The sequence below is a fragment of the Cydia splendana genome, chromosome Z (assembly GCF_910591565.1).
Source record: "Cydia splendana chromosome Z, ilCydSple1.2, whole genome shotgun sequence".
NCBI classification, from domain to species: domain Eukaryota; kingdom Metazoa; phylum Arthropoda; class Insecta; order Lepidoptera; family Tortricidae; genus Cydia; species Cydia splendana.
Window position 1 is genome coordinate 41,728 of NC_085987.1, and position 25,123 is coordinate 66,850.

At 40.6% G+C, this 25,123-nt stretch overlaps 1 protein-coding gene across 1 annotated transcript; it reads left to right on the forward strand.

The window, feature by feature from the left end:
• Window positions 1–606: 606 nt before the first annotated feature.
• LOC134804522 (chymotrypsin-1-like) lies at window positions 607–23,770 on the forward strand. The gene is made up of 6 exons (XM_063777611.1): window positions 607–1,268; window positions 2,228–2,430; window positions 3,758–3,962; window positions 14,361–14,537; window positions 15,404–15,636; window positions 23,117–23,770. The coding sequence occupies exons 1-6, from the start codon at window positions 1,149–1,151 to the stop codon at window positions 23,124–23,126; spliced, it is 948 nt and encodes a 315-aa protein (XP_063633681.1). The 5' UTR covers window positions 607–1,148; the 3' UTR covers window positions 23,127–23,770.
• Window positions 23,771–25,123: the final 1,353 nt, after the last annotated feature.

Here is a 25,123-nt window from a genome sequence, read left to right on the forward strand (position 1 = left end):
GTGTAATGTTTTTTGGTAATAACTTTTAATACCGTGAGGTACTAATTTTTTTAAAGGAGGTACCAAATAGTACAAATTAGGTACTAAAATATGGTATGCTTTTTGTTTATTTTTATTTAGGTACACCCGCGATCCTGACTCTCACCGCCCTGGTAGCAGAGAAGCCATTATTACGAATAAAAAAAAAACCAGACCGTGATGACGGTAATGACATTCAATTTGACACAGAATATCGGTAGTTTAGTATTCTAATTTTAGGGTGACCATGCATGTCGTAAAAAAAATAATAACTTTTTTTTTCAACACGACTAGAAAATTAACGTTAACCTCACTAATACTGATACGAAATACTGATAGTGTTAGTCCTGCTCACGTCTCCTGAATCACCCTGTATATAGGTATGTTATGGACCAATTGATTAATGAGGGCATTAGGTATAATGCCCGGGTATTATGAATAATGAGAAGCTATATCAGGACAAGTGGTTAATTAATAGGGATATTAGACAAAGCTCTGCGTAGGTGGCACCTTTGTGGCACATACAGTAAACTATCATACAGTAAACAAACCACATTGACACATCACACGTCACGTCAATCACATGGCCTACCGCGAAACAAGAAAATCAAAATTTCGTTAGGTATCTAATCTCTCTATCACTCTTGCAGATTCGAGCAATAAAGAGGCAGATAACTAAATTTCTATTTTCGCGTTTACCGGTAGGCCCTTGTTAACAAACCGCCTTGATGCATCATGCAATGTCATATTTTATTGTCTGTGAAAACTTGTCAAAAAACAGTTTAAGGAACAGTATGTATAAGTTAGTCTATGAATTTACTGAGTCGGTAGTGCTGCACTCTGGCGGCAGAACATTGCAGTAATATCCCCTATTTTTTTCATAATGCCCGAATATGTGATGTAATGTAAATACTCTTAAATAATTCAAATACTCTTTGCCCCTGAACCACAGCAGAGCTCAGAACAACTATAAAACTTCACAACTGTCACAAGTTGTCATTTAGGTACACGTCCAGTCTTCTATCGTAAATTTACCGTAAATGTTCGATGTAATCTATTATGTGTATCTAAATGGTCGATCTGGATCGATCCGTTTCATGCATCAATCCATCTAAAGTGTAATATAAGCCATGCCGAGGGCGTTGGTGCTGGTTGTGTTGTGTGCGTTGTGTGAAGTGCACGCGCGATATGCATTCTTCCGCTCGTTAGGACGCGACGCCTCTGCACGGCGCATCTTTGGCGGCATGGAGGTATTACCTATCATATTACTATTATTAGAGGCATATTACATTTTTGGTTCGTTGGGAAGACCATTATAGGGCAGTAACTCTCGTATTTGTAGGTATACGTACTTTGCTCAGACACAGTCAGAAACGAAGAGCTATACGCTCATTCCGACCTTTTGTAACTGGAGTATGTCTACAAACACAAGAGCAACGAAAGATCTTGTAGACGTTCTTACTTGATACAGATGTAAAATTAAATATACCTTGTTTTTTTAGCATTCAGAAATGGTAAACAATCTTGACATGTCTTCTTATTGAAATACGCTCTAAAAAATTGTAACTGTTACTTACTTCACTACATCTGTATTAGACGGTCTTCCCCGCAATGACCTTAAGGGCCGACACAGACGGACTGCAACCCGACTGCAACATGTATTATTTTTATTTAGGTACATATTAAAATTTGCCAACATGTGTTAAACATAATTGAAACTTATTAAAAACGTGACAATAAAAACAAATTGCTCGAGTATTCACCCCATAACAGACAAACCCAACATGCATACGAAAGTCATTGATTGCATTGTATGGGAACTGCACGCCGACGTTGCAGTTCCCATACAAATTGCAGTCGGGTTGCAGTCCGTCTGTATCGGCCCTAACTCAGCAACATAACTGTAGGCTGCCATAAGGTCAGGAAAGCTAGCGCTATGGATAATGGTCGCGCTGCGCATTTGCGCCAACGTTGTGTCGAGCTGCAGCTCATAGTGTTGACTAAACGCCGACGCTCGAGAGTCGCTAGTATGGTGGGGTCTCTCTGTGTGATGATTACTCGTATAACGTTGTATTGTGCAGCCCCCCCCCCCCCCCTCTCTCCGCCGGGCCCAGGCCGCTCACTGTACCCCTGTAACGTTGTGTGTATTGTATACAGGCCCCCCCGGGCGCTCACTGTACCCCTGTAACGTTGTGTGTGTTGTGTGCAGGCCCCGGCGGGCGCGTACCCGGGCGCCTGCGCGCTGCTGGACTCGTCGCTGGCGCCGCGCTGCTCCTGCGCCGTGCTGGCGGCGCGCTGGGCACTCACGGCGGCGCACTGCGCGAAGCCTGAGGTCGCCTACGTGCAGTTTAATGGACGGGATCGCTCCGACTCCAATCTGGCGGCTGTAAAGCTCATCTACGCACATCCCGGGTAAGTCGACATCATCCTTTTTTTAAAGCTTTTACTTATTTGACTCAAATGCATACCTACATTGTAAGTGTACAATAATCTAACATACTAATAGGGCAAATTAAGGCCCCGTAGGTTCGTGTACTTCTGTTACTCTCACTGAGCGTAAGCGTGAGAGAGACGGATGTGCGTGCTTGGGATCGCGGATATCATGTTCTTGAATTTTAATTTATTGTTATTTTTAAAAAAGAAAAAGAAATCGCTGAGGTCCCTCAAAACTAAATTTGCGCTTTTTTAGAAACAATTTTCATATTTTTAGACTATATGCATTTTTTTTTTTAATTTGAGGTCTAAATCGCGACCTATGTTCGTCGAGCGAAAGTCAACAAATCAGGATTCGAATCACTGAATTTTCTGGAGAAAATCCTCAAGTTTTCTAATTATTTTTTTGGCAAACGCATTGTTAATTAAAAAAAACGTAATAATTTTTCAAAAACTCCGCTCTCTGAACCTACGGCACCCGGCACCTTAAGTAAAAGTTTGTAAAAAGAAAAATTTGAAAATATGAAATATGTAATTACATAATTCAAATGAAACTAGCCAGAACTTATGACGGAATCCTGAAGACATCAAGGGAACTGCTAACTACAAGCACACCTGGCCCCAATTTCACATCGGTGACAGGTGCGACGAATTGTAAAATCACTGTTGCTGACGTCACAGGCATCCATGGGCTACGATTACCACTTACCATCGGGCGGGCCGTACTCCTGTTTGCCACCATCATTGTATTATTTAAAAAAACTTTATTATATCGGATAAAAACAGATATTTCTCCTGCGAAGTTTCTGACAATTGTCAAAGATTTAGAAGAATTGTAGGTAATTCTTGACAGGTAATGAGTTATATGTCGGAATTTCGTGACAATTGTAGTGTTTCTTGTGACAATTGTCATAAACTTAGCAAGAGAAATATCTGTTTTTTTCCGATATCATAAAGTTTTTTTTAATAATACAATGATGGTGGCAAACAGGAATACGGCCCGCCCGATGGTAAGCGGTAACCGTAGCCCATGGATGCCTGTGACGTCAGCAACAGTGATTTTACAATTCGTCGCACCTGTCACGTTGGTGAAACAGGGGCCTGCTGTGATTTGGTATTTAAGTTGGTATTGTGAAACAGGTTCTTTAAGATTATTGACTTATAGTAGGTACCTATCTACCGCAGAGCATCACGTGGTGAAGTGGAACTGCTCATGGAAACCATAAAGTAATAGCGGACTGTCTTTGTTGTGAATTAGGTTCCTTTTATGGTAAAGGTTATTTTGACTGGACTTTTATCTGTTTAGGTTCGAGGCCGTGGTGAGAGACATGGGCGAGGGCCCGGACGTGGTGACGCTGGAGCACGACCTGGGCCTGGTGCGCACGCGCGGCGACATGTTGCTCTCCTCATACTCGTACTTCCCCGTCCCCCGCGCCCCGCGCGCCAATGGAGACATCGTGGGCGGCATGATGGTGTACCAAGTCGAGGATCTGCTAGATAAGGATATTGATGTGAGATGTGTGTTTAAGTAGGTGTAAGTGGTTGGTGCAATGAACCTTTATCAGACACACGGTTATTGTAGCAGGTTCAGCGGAAGAATTTGCCCGCAATAATTACTCCAATTACCCACGCCACTCCAATTACTCCCGGTTACAGGGAACGTATGATTTAGTGCCCGTCGCAGCCGAAACCGCCGGACCGTTATGCAGCGAGGCATGCCAATTGTTCAGATAACTGGAATCTGAGGCCAACATTGATGTAAACGGCCGCCATCTTGAATTTCTGCATTTCTGCTCTGATCGAGATGAAAATCGATATCTGAGGATCCAAGAGGCCCTTTATTATGAATCTGGGGCCACCATTGGAATAAATGGCATTAAAATTATCTGCTTCTATTAGTCTTGCATTGAGATTTTTGTGTTTCGCGGTAGACCCTCTGTATTTTACATCTTATAAATAGTGAAGTGCCACAACCGGTCCGGAAACATCAAACATTTATTGAGCAAACAATATACCTACAATTTTACATATATCTTGGAAACTTTGCGTCTTAGCAACATGACTACTTAGACAAGCCGAAAGCTGATTAAATTTCCTACAGTAATTTAGTCAAGTTTTTCGATATGCCGTGTTTATTATCGTCTTCGTATAAATCAGGGGTGCTTATTGCGGCCAGTACGAGAGTTAACCCAATTTCCTGCTAGATGGCGCTGCTCGGCACACATCGCGCGTCACGAGGTTCCTGCAACCTATATAAAACAGCGGCCTGTCAAGCTTTTCATTTTTGCAATATTCTTTACTGAATGAACATGTATACTTGTTAACCTATCTATATATATAAAACAAAGTCGTGTTTGTTCCAGCATCCATAACTCGAGAACGGCTGGACCGATTTTCATGGTTTTTGTTTTGTTGGATTAGTCTCGGCTTAGAATAGCAGAATAACCATTAAAAACATTGAAAAAATTTACGAAAACAAAATAATGAAAGAATGATCATTCCCATACAAAATGTTCCTAGGTATCTTACCTGTCAAACATTTGATCTTCATCCCGTCGATAAGGTAAACTCTCACCTCAAATGAAAGAACGTATTTTAAAAAGGGTTTCGAATCGACAAGATATATCCACAATATTAGGATTACCCCGTATTTGAGATTTTGAAATTGTAAAATAGTGACGCAGCCATGCGGTAGAATGAGATAGCAATATCACTTGCTCCCTCTAACGCATAAATGCGTCCCTTGGAGTGGCCGGCGATGGCCCATTGTGTACTGGGGCCTTTACTCTTTGGTACTACCGTAAGTACATAATGGACACTTCCTACAAAACCGAAGTTTGACAGCGATTCAGGGATGAATCTTGCTATCCCTTTTTAATGTATGGTACTATCCCTTTCGGCTATTTAGGGTGGTCGTGCATGCAAAAGGACGTCAAATGGTAGCAACCCTAATAACTGCTCGCAGCAATGCTGAGCCGAACGGAGCCGAGTTTGCCCGAAGCACAGAATAAATAATAGTACTACCGTACAGAAAGGAAACTTCCTACAAAACCGAAGTCAGGGTCGAATCATGCTATCCCTTTCTAATATATGGCACTATCCCTTTCGGCTATTTAGGGTTGTCAAAATTCAAGTGATTATCTTATCTGTGTTCGTGCACGCCAAAGGAAGTCAAGTGGTGCCAACCCTAATAATTGCTCGGAGCAATGCTGAGCCGCGCGGAGCCGAGTTTGGCCGAAGTCAGGAGTTTCGCACCCCTGCCCGAAGTCAGGAGTGTCTCGCCACTGTCTGAGGTGCCAACAGGATTAAAAAAACCGGCCAAGTGCGAGTCGGACTCGCGCACGAAGGGTTCCGTTCCATTACGCAAAAATCATCAAAAAATCACGTTTGTTGTATAGGACCTTACTTACATATTTATGTTGTTCTGTTTGTTGTCATAGCGGCAACAGAAAAACATCATCTGTGAAAATTTCAGCTGTCTAGCTATCACGGTTCATGAGATACAGCCAGGTGACAGACAGACAGACGGACAGCGAAGTCTTAGTAATAGGGTCCCGTTTTTACCCTTCGGGTACGGAGTCCTAAAAAACAGCGTTAAATTTACGTGTCCTGGATGACTGACTGACTGACTCATCATCATCACGCAGAACCGAAACTACAATTAATGTTAGAAAGTTAACATCTGCACACCATTAGAGGTTACATTTGTAATGTGTACAAGAAATAAGAACAGATTTTGAAGTTAGCACCTCTATTTTATCGGTCATAATCTTAAGGCCCCAGTACACAATGGGCCATCGCCGGCCACTCCATGGGACGCATTTATGCGTTAGAGGGAGCAAGTGATATTGCTATCTCATTCTACCGCATGGCTGCGTCCCTTGGAGTGGCCGGCGATGGCCCATTGTGTACTGGGGCCTTTACAATCGAATAAAAGGGAATCGGCAAGCAAAATGGAGTTTGTAACCACACCACACCACCTGATTTGATCAAACAATTTAATCTGATTGGAGCAAGACTGTTCCCGTCTGGACTGGCATTAAGTTAAGCGGTTTAGTTTTAAGTACCCTGATCCAATCTATGGTAAATAATAAGCGAATTCATTTAAATTTAATCATTTATTAATATACGTAATCTAGCTACCGAATGTAACACACAACAAGACCTACGTTTCAACACTTTCAATAAGTAGATAAGTGTGTTCTGGACACATAAATCTGATTCTTATGAATACTCTTGAGATTATTTAGTCTGCCAAGAATAAATTCATTGGTTTCACAGAATTGAACACCTCAATTATCTTTTGGCGAAGTTCATCGAGGGTATTTAATTCCCGTGCGAAGATCGGGATTCGAGGCGGCTATGCGACTGGGCCGTTGCGTCCAATCCATCTGCCAGGGAACTCTTGGTCTAAATGATATCGCACACTAATTAGAGTTAACTGTGCTGGCGCACAATCTTGCTGGAAATGGAGGTTCTCCAAATTTTGCTCCTGCACCTTTTGTAGCAAACACGTTTCTCAGGTATTGTTTTATTTAAAAATTTATTGTAAAATCAAAATTTGCGGAAAATCTAATTTTCAATTGACAAGTGACAATTACTAATCAAAACACATTTACTTCATAAATACTCTGACAGGTGATTGATAACCAAAAAGGAAAGTGTTCATTTGAAATTATTTAACCTTCTTTGTTAATTATTATGTTAGGATAATGTGAAGCCTAAAAAAAATGGATGAATAAAAAAATAGTAGTTTGTGTTACAAGGGATCAAAATGATATATTTCCGTCAAGGGCGTACATTGAATCCTGAATGAAGCGATGGATTCTAAAGTAGAATTCTGAGAGTAATGAGGGATTCAAGTGGTAACGCCTAAGACGAAATAATTTTGATACCGTGTGACACATACTGCTTTTCACATCAACTATGAGGAAAATAAAAAAATCTTAGTATTGACACAATCTGATGCTTAAACAGATTATTTAAGCTAAAAAAATAATGTGCAAAAAAATTTAAAAATAGTGTGCTAGAACAGAGAAGTGTTACTTTGATCCCTCCTAGCAGGGAAGAAAAAAGCCACTTTGATCCCTCCTAGCAGGGAAGAAAAAGCTCTTTTCCGAATAGGTGGTGTGAAAAAATACTTTTAATTATTTTAAAAGCATGAGACTTAATTGAGGGGCTTAATGAAGGGAAGATATATGTAAAACATTCATTTTGTATTACCAATTTAAAGTCACCCTATATAGTAGAGGGACTAATCGATAACAATTTTTTTCAGGCCTGGCTGCAGGCGTTCGGAATGTTCATTATGTTTCCGTACGGAATGACAGGTGGGATCGGGACGTCGCTCTACAAATGCATGGTGCTGTCTCGCTTACACATCATGTCAATCAGTACCTACATAAAATTCTGAGCGTGTGCGGCCAGGCTAATCCGTGACGTGCCAAAAGGAGACATAATATAGATAGGTGATACGAAGTTCACCGGGTCAGCTAGTAACATTATATAATTTTATTGCAAATGGGCGTCTCAGTTCTTATCTTACATAATATGAGTTACTAGTCCAAACAAAGTGGCCCATTAGAACCGGATATATTGAATTAGTGGTGAAAAACGAACACTCGCAGTGAAATAAGAACATTTTTTGAAGGATATAGACGTCAAGCATCGAACATTTGAGAACAAAATAAAAGAAGAACGGACAAAAGTGATCAAACAAAAAACGAACTATGGTGAAAAAATAAGTGGTGAATGAACAATATTTACGAGGTTTCAGTGCATAAATACAATAAATAAACGTATCGAGTACCGCGAGAACAATAATTTACCTAGTGATTTTCGTAAAAAATAACCGGCGCTTCGGTGTAAACATCGGTGTAAGAATGGACTCAAAACAGTGAAAATACATAGCGATTCGTAATAATTCAGAAGAAAACGTGTAAAAACGAGCATATCTACGAACATTTAATGTTTTTCAAGCAAGTGAAGATTCAAAATATTTCGTCGTAAGATTTTACTACATAACCTACAAAGTGGATGTACATACGTGTCGGAGCATGAAACTACTTACTATTTAATAAGAAAGATCGGAATAAACTTCAAGAAGCAAGGAAAAACACGCATTACGAAAGGCTACGTACAAGCGAGAATTGATACATTGAACGAATATTGGCAGCAATTCCAAACAAATCATTTCCAAATCTTGACCTATGCTACGACGGCGCAGAAGAAGGAGCATAACTACTTCACAACCGACTTGTATTCCGTGGGAGAAGAAGAGTATTTTGTGATTAAAGGAAACTTATCGGATACTATCGAGCTTTTCAACAAATCCGAAACTATGAAAGAGCAACCGCAACCGCACCCGCAAAACAACTCAACGTCAGAAGTAAACAAGCATTCTACGCAAGATGTGAAAGCTTCCTAAAGTGACCCTGCCCCAATTCTCGGGAGATTATCAAGAATGGACCTGGGAATGGATCATTTAGAGGCCTGTTCATATCACTCGTTCATAATAAAACATCGCTGAGCAAGGTACAAAAACTTCATTACCTGAAAACAAGTGTCACCGGTGAAGCCGAACAATTATTGAATCATCTACAAATAACCGAGAAAAACTACGATGTCGCATGGGAAACTTTAGACAATAGGTACAACAACAAACGCATGATAGTGAATACAATCTTGAATAGATTCATGAATCAGAAGAAAATGTACAACGGCACATCTAGATCTATCAGAGAACTACTCGATACAATTCAAGAATGCCTGAACAGCCTTAAAAATAACGACGTGAATATTACCGTGAATATACTATCGTGATTCACATTATACTCAACAAATTGGACGACGAGACGCGCAAACAGTGGGAAGAGGAGATACGAGCGCTACCTGTACAAGAGTTTCCGAAACTAGAGAAGTTCAACCTTCTTAGAGACACGTTTCAGAGTGTTAGAAATGGTTCCATCTACAACCTATTCGAAGGACAAAGAGAGAGCTATCGTGAGACAAAGATCCTTTCTAACAAGCCCCGCTACAACTACAGTACAGTGTTCCTACTGCAAACAAAACCATTTGACTTATCTATGCAAATAATTTGCAAACCTAGATGTCAACAACCGAGTTCAACACGTCCAAAGAGAAAGACTTTGTTTCAACTGCATGTCACCGAAACATAATGTGAAAAATTGCAAATCAAAAGTATCTTGTCATCATTACCAAAGAAGGCATCACTCACTACTACAGTATGAAAACCAGCCAACTGAGAAGACAGATGATCCAGTACAATCTACTTCGAGAGAAACCGCTTCAAATTCAAGAAAGAAAGAGAGAAAAGAGTCTACCGCTAAACCTTCAGATACACCTAAAATGAGAAATTACCTTGTCACTCAGAGTCATACTGCACTCATGGCTACCGCACTAGTAAACATTAAGACTGGCCATGGTATTTAAGTTCTACGAGCACTCATCGATCGCTGTTCCCAAGAATTATTTATAAGTGAGGCAACTGTCAAAAAACTACAACTGCGAAGAAAACCAGCTGATGGATTAGTTACCGGAGTGGGTCATATGTCAACAAGAATCAAGTTCGCTACAGATATAGAAGTTTTCTCAAGATTCAACAACAACTTCAAAGTCGAGCCGATATTATGCCTGAAGTTCCAATCAATCCACAGCAATGGAGTCATCTGCAATACCTATCACTGGCAGATCCAACTTACCATACACCGAGCAACATTGATCTACTACTAGGAGTTCACATCTACACAGACATTTTGATGAGCGGAGTGATTAAAGGAGAACCAGGTACTCCCATAGCACAACAAACTCGCTTGGGATACATCCTGTCAGGAGGTCAGTTAAGCAACAACCGTACGAGAGAGTTCAAGAGCATGCATCTGAACATAACTTTAGAGAAGATGGTAGAAATATTTTGGGAGACAGAGAGATTAGAGTCAGAGGAAAACGACACTCCACAAGAACTTCGAGCTGAGAAAGTTTATCAAGAGACAGTAGCAAGAGATACAAATGGAAGATACATCGTGGCACTTCCATTCAAGTGTGACAAACCTACTTTACCAGAGGGTTCAAGAGAAATCGCATTGAGAAGATTCAGGAGCACTGAGAGAAGATTAGAAGCAAACGCAAAATTGAGAGAAACCTACAACGAAGTCATGAGAGAGTACATAACATTACAACACACATTACAACACATTACAACATTATTAGATGTGTCCCGCCGAGTTTGTTGCCGGTCCCATATTGGGATACCCTCCTCCAATTGAGGGGGGATTTAAATCTTCTCGGGGCAGAGGTGTACGGTTGGAGCCGGTAAAGGTTTATGACGTTCATAAGCGCATTGTAATATGCCTACTTGAATAAACTATTTTTTATCTTTTATCTTATCTTATCAACATATGCAACTAGTCGAACGAGATGAACCTGTTAGAGAGCCAGACAGAAGAGTATACCTGTCACATCATCCTGTGATCCCTGAAGACAGAGAAACTACAAAGGTCCGGATAGTCTATGACGCTTCATGCAGAGGAGCCAACGGAGTAAGCCTCAACTCAGAACTGCTAATTGGTCCGTCGCTTCTGGGAGATCGTCGAGATATTCTTATGAGATGGAGAACCCATGAAGTCTGCTTTGTCGCCGATGTCATTAAAATGTACCGTCAGATCCTTGTAAGAAGAGAAGACACAGACTTTCAGAGAATACTTTGGAGATTCAGCCCTAAGGAAGACATAAGAGAATATCGAATGCTAACTGTAACCATCGGAAGAGCATATGCACCATTCTTAGCAATTAAAACTCTGAGACAAATAGCCATAGATGAGGCAAACACAGAAGAGTACGCACAAGCACAAGAGATCATCAACCATTCTTTCTACATGGATGATGTACTGTCAGGGGGAGATACAGAACAAACTGCAGTAGAAGCTAAACGTCAACTGACAGAAGTACTAAGAAGAGGAGGCTTCGAGTTACAAAAGTGGTCTTCAAACAGCAAAGAATTCATGAACACAGTAGAACCAGAGAAGAGAGCGAAGAATTCTGAGATAGATATATCAACAAAAAAGAGACAATCAAAACATTAGGAGTCACTTGGAACTCAAACGAAGATACCCTCTTAGTAACAAACAAAATCAACACTTTATCTGAGCAACCAGTAACGAAGAGAAACGTCTTAACAGTCATCGCTTCCCTGTTCAATCCAATAGGTTGGCTAGCACCATCTGTAGTCATGGCGAAGATATTCCTACAGAAGACCTGGTCATGAGGATTATCATGGGACACCGAGTTACCAGAAGACTTGAAGACAGAGTGGAAGACTTTCTGCAGAGGTATAGAGCACCTATCAGACGTCAAACTTGAGAGATGGATCGGAACGACCAACAACAGCGAGTTAGTTGAACTGCATGGCTTTGCTGGTGCATTAATGTCAGCCTACGCAGCAGTAGTCTACAGCAGAGTAATCCAACCAGACGGAGAAGTCAAAGTATCACTTTTCATGGCAAAGACGAAAATCTCACCGATGAAGAAACAACTCACTTTGCCCTGACTTGAACTGAGCGCAGCACTGCTACTGAGCCAACTACTGAAACACGTCGCTACAGCTATGAGAATCGAGCACAAACATACATAGTATAAGCTTATTCAGATTTAGATTCCAAGGTAACCTTAGCCTGGATTCTCGGAGACCCGCTGAAGTGGACAACATTTGTGAAGAACCGAGTTCTTGCAATCAACAACAACATAGATACTACCTGGTCATACGTGAACACTAAAGAAAACCCCGCAGATCCAGCATCGAGAGGAGTCACACCTGAGAAATTAAAAGAACATACACTATGGTTTCAAGGCCCATTTTTACATCAACGAGAATGGAGAAGAGGGTCCTGTGAAGTAGAAGATACAGATCTGGACACGAGAAAATTTATCAAATGCGCAACTACTACAGTATCAGAGAAAACAGAAGATTTCATACATACAATTTCAAAGAAATATTCGTCATTGAGAAAACTCATCTCAGTCATAGCGTACTGTAGAAGATGGCTCATCTTAAAAAAACAAAGATGTAAAAGAAAACTTACCTCAATATGTATCTCATGAGCGAGAAGAAGCACTTACAACATGTATCAAGCTTTCACAACAACTAGAATTTCCAGAAGAAATCGAAGCTCTAAGAAATCACACATCGTTAAAAAAAAAGTCGTTTACTGTCACTTACTCCCTTTTTAGATGACAAAACGTACTGAGAGTTGGAGGAAGATTGAAATATGCAGATGTAGAGTTCCTGAGCAAACATCCAATCATCCTGTCCAAGAACAACGTACTGGTACCACTTTTACTTAACGACGCACACAAGAAGACGTTGCATGGAGGCCCTCAACTGATGACTACATACCTTAGAGGAAGATACTGGCTGATCGACGCAGGAAACACTATCAAAACATACGTGAGAAATTGCTTTCCTTGCGCTAAACAAAAAGCGAAGACAGTAACTCAACTGATGACCGACCTACCTGAGATACGAGTGAAGCCATCAAGAGCATTCCTGACAACTGTGGGCGCAGCACGGTTCCATTTTTATCGTCTATCACTATGCGCGTCCCTTTCGCACTTCCGTACTTGTTAGAACGTGACAGGCATGGTGACAAGGGCTAAAAACGCGACCGTGCTAAGCCGCCTGGTGTAGATTTCGCAGGTCCAGTAAACGTGCGCATGAACCCTGGACGAGGAACCAAGACCTTCAAAGCATATATAAGCATTTTCATCAGCATGGTAACTAAAGCTATACATACATATAGAATGCGTGAGCAACATGACTATGGAAGCATTCATGGCAGCATTTAGAAGATTTACATCACGAAGAGGATTCGTCAAGGAGATGTGGAGTGACCACGGGACTAACTTCATTTCCTCGAGCAAAGAGATACTAGAGACTTGGAGACTTGCCAAGTTGCCAACAATCCCTGTTGAACTAGCAGCCCTACTAGACACAGAAGGCACCAAGTAGAAGTTCATCCCTCCTGGATCACTGAACCATGGCGGATTGTGGGAGGCCGGAGTCAAGAGTATCAAGTTTCATCTGAAGAGAACTCTCGGAGAAGCTACACCTACCTTTGAAGAATTTACAACTCTTTTAAACCAGATCGAGGCTTGTCTGAACTCAAGACCCTTATCACCGCTGAGCGATCATCCTGATGACCTAGAGCCGCTGACACCAGCACATTTTCTTATCGGAGAACCCTTAGTTACTATCCCGGAGAGAGATTTGACACAACATAAGACACATTCATTATCAAGATGGCAAAACATTCAAAAAATGCTAACAACCTAACAAGATTACAAGAGAGACCGCAATGGAAAATCAGAAAACAAGAGTTTGTCGGAGATCTAGTACTAATTAAGGATCACAGATTACCTCCTAGTAGATGGCTACTAGGTAGAGTTTTACAGAAGCACCCTGGGCAAGACAACGTGACCAGAGTATACGACGTCCGCACAGCCACCGGAACGCTGACACAATCGTATTCGAAGCTCTGCCCACTACCTGTTACGCGCGGTTATTGATTCCCTATACATTTTTCACACCCTCAAAAGATGATTTTGGTTATAAAAACTATGCTAAAAATGAATATATGAGGAGTATATATTTTTTTTAAATCTTGTTTTTAGTTCGGAATGGCGTCAATGTGATACTATAAATTAATTCAGCACCCCCGATTATACGAACACGATACCAAACACGGCCTAGTACTAGTATCTTCGCTGTGAACAAATTTATGTGTAATTTGATGCAATAATTAAACATTTATTGAACAAATAATTTGCACAATTTGAGGTCTAAATCAAAAAATTCTGATACCGGCCCCTTAAGTGTTTACCGCTTAACTTTCTAGATTCTGGGCTATGGTATGACGGAGGCGAAACCGGCGGGCGAGCGACTGCGGGAGGTGCGGCTGAAGCTGGCCATGTGCGGGCGCGAGGGCTGGCGGCATTGCGCCTGCGCGGTCGGCGCGGTCAGCGGCGTGTGCTCCGGCGACTCGGGCGGGCCCGTGCTCTACAACGGCACGCAGGTACGTGCTGCTGCCCGCGCGCCGGCTGGCGGCATTGCGTCTGCGAGGTCGGCGCGGTCAGCGGCGTGTACTCCGGCGACTCGGGCGGGCCCGTGCTCTACGAGGCACGCAGGTACGTGCTGCTGCCCGCGCGCCAGCTGGCGGCATTGCGCCTGCGAGGTCGGCGCGGTCAGCGGCGTGTACTCCGGCGACTCGGGCGGGCCCGTGCTCTACAACGGCACGCAGGTACGTGCTGCTGCCCACGCACCGGCTGGCGGCATTGCACCTGCGAGGTCGGCGCGGTCAGTGGCGTGTGCTCCGGCGACTCGGGCGGGCTCGTGCTCTACGACGGCACGCAGGTACGTGCTGCAGCCCGCGTGGCGGCCCCGTCGAGCCGCGTGCGGGTGCGAGGGCTGGCGCCACAGCGCTTGCTCTGTCGTACACGATGTGAAATTTATTCTTCACTTCACATCAATCCCGGAAACAGCTGTTGTGCATAATGAAAAGGGTCAAAGATTCATGGGGGCCCACAATAAACAACAAACGAAAAGAAAAAATGTATCGGGATGACAGATGTTAAGAAAAGTCACGTGACTACTTCCATACATTATGTCGTGCTGCTATCGGGCTATACTTTACTACACTTCGTTTTTATTTGCATTAAGCGAGGTTTATACTAGCAAGAACTTGCATATTTCATTATATCGCGGTATCTGATCAGAAATCAGAAATATTTATTGTCATCAAACATTTGAATGTAGTTCTTGCTTGTCTACGCCTCGCTTATGAATAAGGGTAAACAATCTTAACGAGTCTTTTTATTGAATAACCATATTGAAAATAAGCCACAGCAAATATGTAACAATTTGTATATGTCTGTGTTGTAGATCGGCGTGATGTCGATGGGCCCGGTGGAGTGCGGCGCGCCGTCGCCGCTCGGCGGGAAGGCCTCGGCGGCGGCCGTCTCCGTGTTCACGATGCTCCGGCCGTACGCCGAGCTCATCAACTCCACCATCTACGACGTGGACACAGCGCTGCGCATGCGCGAAGTGGCGCGCTCGGCGGCCATGAGACGCAGGGCCGTGGAAGTGGTGTATGCGGCGTCGCTGCTACTCTGCAGGTACCTGCGACGCTGGTGTCCCTGTTGACGCCCCGCCCTCATCGACTCCACCATCTACGACTTCCACTCTGCTCTGCACTACTACTCGAGTATCGTGCTAACTACATATATGTATACCTACTTGATGCTGCCTCTACGTATCACATAACACATAACCCAACCGTCCGGGTATAACTTATTGTGCCTGTAGATGCCATTATTTTTGGGTTTATAACAAAGAAGCATCTAGATATTTTATGAATGAGTAGTATCAACTGATTTTTTCATCGAACGGAGGTACATAATTTTTAGAAGTCAAGTCATAATATACTTGACTACCCTACATATTATGTGATAAGTGGCAAACACGTTTCGTTGATTGTTTATTTACTTAAATGAGTTAAATGACGTCCATGCATTCTTGTTCCTAGGCTATGATTCCCGTTATGATTATAATTTCTCGGGTCAAACTGTTCGAATTCATCAACACATCAAATCTTCGAGTAATACCGGGAAGGGAGAAGGCAGGCGTACTATTTCCCCTCTGCTGTACCTATGGCGGTGCGTGTTGTGACTCGCCCGTACACAGAAAAGAGATCGACGTGTGCAAGATTGTGGGAGTGAGTGAGAAGTGCGACTGTGTGCACGTTTCCCCCGCAATAAATGGCAGATGATTTGTACGGGAAGATATCGCTTAGGCTCCTCCCTTCCGACATGTCGGAAGCCGGCGTTTCTCGAAGCATCAAATCAAAATGAGAAGCGGACTCTAATAGTTATTTGTTTTACAAGGGGGCAAAGTTGTTGTTTAACCGCTCGTGCTAATATTGATACCCGAGCAAGCGAAAGATTCCAAAACTGAAACACGAGCGTAGCGAGTCGTTCGGCAAATGGAATCTTGAGCGTTGCGTGGGTTTCAAAGCACGAGGGTTAAACAAAACTTGCCCCCGAGTTAAACACAAAATTTTTCACCACACCAACCCGAAACAACAGTTGTCGTTGACCTGCCACCGAGACCGGTCGTTATCTCCCAAGTAACACACAAGCAGGATAATAGAGTAAAATTATCATCTTATTCAAATTAAGATTGCATAAATTTTGTGTATAAGCGGTGGAAATTACTAAATTCGGAATAAGAAAATATGTGGGCCTAGTGGGGCCTATATACCAATAAATGCTGAATAAATTTTGCATAGTATCGGTTTTGCATATTAAAGCTGAATAATACTTATTTCTTACACAGTTAGTCAGACATTATTCAGCTTAAAGCATTTGTGGTTACTAAAAGCTGCATAATAGCAGCATTAGCAGCAATTAGCTGTATATATTTTGTGTCGTGAGATATTAAGCAGACAATATTAAGAAAAATGTGATAGTGGCTACTAAATGCTGAAAAGAAGCGTCGGTGAAGACTTTCAACTGTATAAAAGCGGTTGCAGTTTCTGTTTTAATGCTAGTTTTTACACACATCTTATTTTTTTATACACATCTTCGTACTCACTTCGTACATCTTTGCGTATACCTTTACCTACTACATATTTGTCGGAACTGATAACGGAAAAAATAACTGTGTAGTCTGCCGTGCCCCCAGATTTATCATATAACTTAAATATTATATCGCGTTTATAATATTAGTAGGAAGTAGGATTGAATATTGCCCGTGTTACATACCTATAATGTTTCTCATCAAACTAGTGAGGATCTATGTGGTTTTTACCATTTGTGTATAGAACCCTAATATGCTTTAAGATTGCGAAAACAATTACTATTATACTGATGTTATTCAAAACTTGTTGTTCTAAAACCTTCGAGCAACACCGGCTTCCGACACATCGGAAGGGAGGGGCCCAAGCGATATCTCACCGTACAAATCATTCTGCCATTTTTCGCGGGGGGAAAGGTGCACACAGTCGCACTTCTCACACACTTACATACAAAATCCAATCTGTAATGACGACACAAATACATAGAAATTGACACACGTCAAAGACAAATCTTGCAAACCTCGATCTCTTTTTGTGTACGGACGAGTGACAAGTGTCACAACACGCACACTAACACATTTTCGTTGAAGCATGTTATTGTATTCTGAGAGATGAGAAGTCGGATTTGTCGCTCGACTGATCAGCAATTTGTACTGAGCGAGCAAAATCGATAAATCCAACAATTACATAAGACTAAAATATAATAATTGTGTTTGAATATAATTAAACGTATGATATGTAAAAAAAAATATTACATGTGAAATGTAACACTTTCTTTTTGTAAATTTGATGTCCCCGACCTCTTTTTATAACAAAAAACCGAGCAAACAGGCATTTTTGTGCAGCAGTGTTCACGCGCGGGTCTGGACTCGGTCTAGTGAAAAATCCAAGTGCAACTAGTTTTATTACCCGCGCTAGATTAGATTGACACGCTAATCTTGTACCTCGGCAGAGGGGAAATAGTGCGAATGCCGCCTCCCTTCCGTGTTGCTCGAAGTCTAAAACCATTATTATCTAACATGTAGCTTAGTAACGCGAATAATGTGAATGCCTATTCAGAAATTTAGTACATAATAGCTGTGGCAGCAGCTTATATTCAGCACAGTCGGACGCCATTACGGTTGCTCATATTCTAACCTCTAAAATTAAATAGGAATTTAAAATGAACTGAAAAACCCATTTATATTCATTTATAAAACTAGTATATCTAGCAACGAAAACACTGATGAGGATTTCGACAACTTGTCCCAGTCCAGCTCAGACGAAGTATACAAATCCAAGAGTGGAAAGAAACTCAAGAAAACACCTCACAGTGATCTGGAATCAATTAATTGGGACCACTTGGAGAACTTCATAACCAATTTCTGTAAAACGTACCCACTATCTGGAAAACAAGTTAAACAATATCTCACAGACACATATGGAGTTAAGGACATCTCAGAAATCACTTCCAGTTACACAGAAGATATCGATGCCCTGAATGAAATGTATACTGACTTGATACCTAACATCTCACGTCGTAGTGTTAAGAACAGACTCACACGTATTGTAAGTAAACTAAAGCTCTTATCTCGCAAGGGAAATCCCGCAACAAATAAGTAAGTTACTTTCAAGTGCCAATTATTCTTTATTTTTTTTAATTTAATTGAATTTTATTTTTTTATTACTTAATGCACTTAAGTACACGTTTCAAGCTTAATATTATTCAATGGAACTGTCAAAGTCTAATACCAAAATTAAGTGAATTGGATTCATATCTAAATAACGAAAAAGTACACATATGCATTCTCTCTGAAACTTGGCTGGATTGTGATAGCCAAATTAAATTAACACGTTACTCTGTCTTTAGAAAGGATCGACCAGATGGATATGGAGGTCTAGCTATCATGGTCCACCAATCTATAAACTGCATTCTCAAAACTCTTCCAAGAAATTATGATAATATTGACCTTTTGTGCCTTGAAGTCCTTAATAGCAATAAACTTCAACATATCATAGGTGTCTATTCTCCCTCAAATGTCACAGTGGGCGTTGGGGATTACCAGGAGCTATTCAGCCACTTCTCCGAGAAAACTCTAATAGTCGGTGACTTAAATGCTCATCACACGGCTTGGTCATACACAACTGACACACGGGGTAGGCTTTTATCAGACACTAGCTTAGAACAGAACTACGTATTTCTTAACAATGGAGACTTTACCCGTTGCGCCAAGCTTAATGATAGTATAGTATGCACATCACCTGATATCTCTTTTTGTAGTGCTGATCTCTCACTCGACTTTGATTGGAACGTCACTAACGAATCGTTTGGGAGTGATCACCTTATTATCTCTACCTATTAAAACGTTAGACAGTACTCAAATTAGCCGCGAATTGAAAAGAAACATCAAAAAGGCCAACTGGGTAGAATATACACAACACATCAAATCTGCATGTGAGGGATTAGATTTCGGAGACAATGTACAAAGTAATTACGATAAACTCATAGACATAATTGAAGAAAGTGCCAACAAAAACATTTGAAAATTACTTAATTTACAAAGAAAAGGTAATTATTGCTCGAAAACTGATTAAGCTTGCAAAAAGGAACTCCTGGCAAGAGTTTTGTGATAGCATAGACTGCAATACGCCTAGCAGTGTGGTTTGGAGGAAACTCAGATGGCTTAAAGGTCATCGAAGTCCTAAAGACTACTTACCAGAGAGTACCGCAGTTTCGTTTGTAACAGATCTCACTCCTGATGGTGTTTCCTTTCAGCCCCTAGGTTCCAATCCACTTTTATTACATTTTCAGATCTAGATTTGATTCTTAAAAGAGTAGATACTTCGGCTGGTTTAGATCCCATTACTTATTCTATGATTAGTCATTTACCGGATAATGCGAAAGAATATCTTCTACACATTATAAAAATCGGGCAAGTGCGAGTCGGACTCGCGCACGAAGGGTTCCGTACCATATATAAAAAAAACAATAAAAAAGCAAAAAAAAAAAACGGTCACCCATCCAAGTACTGACCACTCCCGACGTTGCTTAACTTTGGTCAAAAATCACGTTTGTTGTATGGGAGCCCCATTTAAATCTTTATTTTATTCTGTTTTTAGTATTTGTTGTTATAGCGGCAACAGAAATACATCATCTTTGAAAATTTCAACTGTCTAGCTATCACGGTTCGTGAGATACAGCCTGGTGACAGACGGACGGACGGACGGACGGACGGACGGACAGCGAAGTCTTAGTAATAGGGTCCCGTTTTACCCTTTGGGTACGGAACCCTAAAAAACGTGAGATACCAGATCAGTGGCGTAGGGTCAAACTTATAGCCATACCAAAGAGAAATACTGATACTACTAAGTATCGTCCTATCTCACTTATTAACTGCCTTTGTAAGACCTTTAATTTAATGATAACTCGTCGCCTTGAATATCATTTCGAAAGCAACAAATTATTTAATGATAGTACTTTGGGTTTCCGTCGTGGACTTTCATGTTAAGACAATCTTAGTAGGTTTATTGTAGATACAGAAACTGCGTTTATAAACAAAAATTACGTTTTATGCGCGTACGGAGACATAAGTAACGCTTATAATAATGTGGCAATTGAACCTCTTATAACCGCTTTAGTTGAATTTGATGTGGATCCGCTCCTGTGGAGATATATTAGAGAATTTTTAAACGAAAGATTTTTGATATATAGGCTACGGGATGGTAGGGAAATAACACGAATAAGCAGACAGGGTTTAGCTCAAGGTGACCTTATGTCACCTATTTTATTTAATATAGTCACAATTAAGTTATGCAACACACTCGTTAAGACAGTTAAGGTATCACAATATGCCGACGATTTCGCTCTGTATTGTATTAATCAAAACATTGATCTTTGTGCTAGTACCATTCAATCAAGTCTTAACATCTTTACATAAATGTTAGAGAAAATTGGATTAGAATTATCTATCACAAAGACTAAACTCTGCATTTTTACTAGAAAATACAAAGTACCTGCTATTAGTATACGTATAAATAACACTGAAATTGAGGTTATTAATTGTACAAAGTTTTTGGGTGTTTGGGTAGACAGTCGCCTTAATTGGACTCGACATGTTTTAGAAACTGCACAAAAGTGTACTGCGTACGTTAACATTCTTAGTTCCATAAGTAACTCAAAGTGGGGTGTACACCCAACTCACTTAAGAAGACTGTATTTAGCACTGGTGCGATCTCGAATTGATTACGGATGTATAATTTACGGTAACGCCAGCTCTAAACTTCTCCAGAGATTGGACGTAATCCAAAACCAATGTCTTCGCCTTTGTGGAAGCTTTATTCGGGACACCCCAATTTTTGCAATGGAAAGCGAACTTTGTATTCCACCCATAAATTTCAGAAGAACTTATTTAAGTGACAAATACTTCCTGAAACTCTCTTCTAGAACATACGACTATTTGAGAATACAATTAGAAATATTAAACAACACATTAGATTCGGGCGTAAGATATTGGCGCAAAAACCAACTTCCACTGTTGATTGAGAGTTTCAGAAAGTACTCCAACCTACCCATGTCAAAATTTGAAGTTTTGCCCCATTTTTTTCTTTCCTATGATCTTAAAACACTCCCTTGGGATAAAATCGTAATGCATAAAGTGAACACTATTAATGAACCTAAAGCTCAAGTACTCATTCACGATCTTAAGCAACGTACCGAAGATATGATAGACGTACAGTTCTCAGATCACATTCAAATTTACACTGATGGGTCCAAAACTAGATACGGTTCTAGTTGCGCGTTTTACGATGAAGCTGCGAATTTTGGGGCCAAATTTCTTATTGAAAATCCAAGTATACCCATAATGGGAGTCGAACTGACAGCAATTAATGAAGCAGTACATTACATAGAGTCGACAACATACCGTAATATTGTAATCTTTACAGACTCGAAGAGCGGTCTACAACATTTGTTGGGAAGTGCTAAGGGCGGCAGTGTCGGTAGATACGAAGCTTACCTCATTATTAAATGTATCCATAGATTGATACGTAACGGGGTTGAAGTTCGTTTGCAATGGATTCCTTCACACGTGGGCATTAGGGGTAACGAGGTAGCAGACTCACTTGCATCCGAGGCTCTACAGAACGGAATACCTCTCGATACGGTACCGCACTATACTGATCATCTTCCAAAAGTTAAAACCGACAATTACATTAAATTTAAATCCTATTTCAATGAGTGCTCAAAAAACAAAGGTATCTGGTATAGGACCATTGTAGACGAACCACCACGCATACCTTGGTTTGCCTCTCGAAACCTCAACAGAAAAGAAATAGTTATCTGTTTTCGAACCCGAACTTACCACGTCCCACTCAACAAATTTAACTTCATAATGAAAAAAAGAGACGATCCAAACTGTACACTATGCGAGAGAGAGGAGGACCTCCTTCACTTAGTTCTCGAGTGTAAAATCAACGAACAATCTAGGTTGGATCTTTTAAAAGAAACTCGGTGCTCTGCGGGGGATGTCCTCTTCTTCTTCCATCAAATCTTAAGCTCAGGGTCTACTACCGAATATAGTGGTAGATTTTTAAGTTTCATTATACAGTCATTGGGCCTTAGATCTGAATATTATAAAAATACTCCTTAAGTAGTAACCCCAATTGTTTTAAGTAACACCTAAAGTTTAAGTTACAATGTTATTATTTTTAAGCCGACTTAATCATAAGATGTATGGCTTATAAAATAAATAAGATTAAAATAAAAACAAAAAAAACCCGAAAAACTATTAAATGTAAAATATCAAACAAAATCAAACAAATCTAATCCAAATGAATGTTATTAAATATTTAACATCCAATATCATCATTTAACAGTCAATTCTAGCAGCAAACATAAGAAAACAACTCAAAATTTGCATTTGATTACTTTGCCTCACATGTGAATAAAATGCAATTTTCCTATCAGTTTTTGAAGTGCAAAGTAAACCTTTCCGAGCTGGTGTAGTGAAAATATAATTATTACCTACTTTACTTACCCACAGGAGCTTATAACCGCCAGCCCCGACTCTCCGCGCACTCACGCAGTCTCCAGTCATCCTGTCCTGTCCTGTCCTGATGTCTCCTGTCCTAAGTCTACTTTTGTTTCCTCAAGTCTTATTGCTTCCAACAGTGCTGGTTGCTGTTTCTCAGCGCCGCGCCGCGCCGCGCCGCGCCCGTATATAATAGCGGTTTGCTTGTCTTTGTGACATTCGTTCCCAAAGTACCTACCAGATACCCAGTAATTTAATTACTGGCAGGACGATTCATATCTAAAGCCAAATGTAAAATTTGATGAACATTTATAATGGCTCTCCGATGTAGTATTTTAACTGGATATCTATATTTAATAAAAGGACGCTTGGTACGAGGAATTTCGTACACTGACCCGCCGCCTGTTCCTATCTCTATCGCACTCGCGTAATTATATTGCCGGCCCGCCCATGATAGCCCACCGGCTGTCGATGTCAATGTGCAAGCAGGACAGCAATATCATTATGCGCATGCAATAAAGATAGCAAAACGCGGGTCAATGTACGATATTCCTTGTCGTTAGCGTCTTTTCTTTAGATTTTGGAACGAGTGACTAGTTTTGTCGTGTCTTTACTGTTTGTGTCTGTACTAAAGTGAATCGGTTGTATTAAACCAGTGCATTGCTATTATTGCTAAGCATTGTGTTTTATTTATGATGGTGTTCACAAGAAAATCTATGTAAATACCTTAACCTATCATACTTGTATGCGTGCATGTGCATGGTGGTCAAAAATCGTGATTCAAACCTTGGTTGTGCTGTATGTAATGTAATTCATATATACATACATAATATACATACTATGTATATTGAACAAAAAACCATTCTAAAAAAATGTAAAACGATTACTAAAATTCGGTCAAGGTTCATCTTATCAAGTTATCATACATAGACAAGAGGTTAGCACACAAAAATACTCGTAATTGGCCAAACACGAGTCAAGACGAAGACATGTTCAGAGCTCCGTACCTACCACCACCTACCACGCATCCCTAATAGGTGGTCTTAACTTTGGATACCTACTCATACTATTATTAAAGGCCTCTAGGCTATTATAGGTAATGTAGAAGTTATAAAGCTTCTACCTTATATATACGGAGATCCGACCGCGACGGATTTTATTTGCCACCTAGTCAGTTGATTGATTTATATGTATATCCATACCAAATTACAGTTTTCTAGCACTAACGATCACCCTCATTATCAGTAACAGTCCCACTTTGGCCAACCGAAGAACGTTTATAGGAGTATATAGGTCTACCTCGCATCTAAAACGTTTGGTAAACGCACGGTACATTTCTAGTAGAAACAAATTATTCTGAATTTCTCTGTAAGTATACTTAATTGTAAGTTGTACCAAAGAGAATAGATTGTATAAAGGGGTCCTACTGCTATAGTAATTTTTGTAGTCACAGTAAATTTACTGCCATCTATCGACACACGATTAAAACTCAAAATGAAAATGTATACAGCTATCAAAAAAATTGATAAATGATTTCATTATTTTTATATCATTTCGACCCATGTTCTTTCACTGATACCTATCTGTTACAATTGTTAAATATGAAATGGTGTCCTCAACGCCATCTAGCCGAGCATAGGCCAAAAGGTGTGTGCGCCATCTATCCGAGAATGACTTTTTCTTGATTTCCGAGGCACGTTTTTTCCTTAGACTTTATTCATCTTATAGTTACGGAGTTACATAATTATGTCTTTGGTTGCACAAACCATATTGTAAAATGTAATTCCGCTAAACTGTTGTTTTTACAGTATGATATGATGATAGCAAGAGATCATCCATAACATACTGATTCAATAACATGAAGAAATTATTGAATAACAGAGTGCTAAGATATTTATGGCGTTACAGTAGTTATGATATAATTGGTATTTGCAGTGTCCATAATTTATTGAAATGTAGTCCTGCTCGCTGCCTGCCTGCAATTAACACCTTGGCCGCTTGGCTACGATATATCTGATG

Coding starts and splice junctions, on each gene's coding strand:
- LOC134804522 (XM_063777611.1), top strand. CDS start 1,149: ATGCCGAGGGCGTTGGTGCTGGTTGTGTTGTGTGCGTTGTGTGAAGTG. Junction 1,269..2,227: donor GCATCTTTGGCGGCATGGAG/GTATTACCTATC, acceptor TGTTGTGTGCAG/GCCCCGGCGGGCGCGTACCC. Junction 14,538..15,403: donor TGCTCTACAACGGCACGCAG/GTACGTGCTGCT, acceptor TCTGTGTTGTAG/ATCGGCGTGATGTCGATGGG.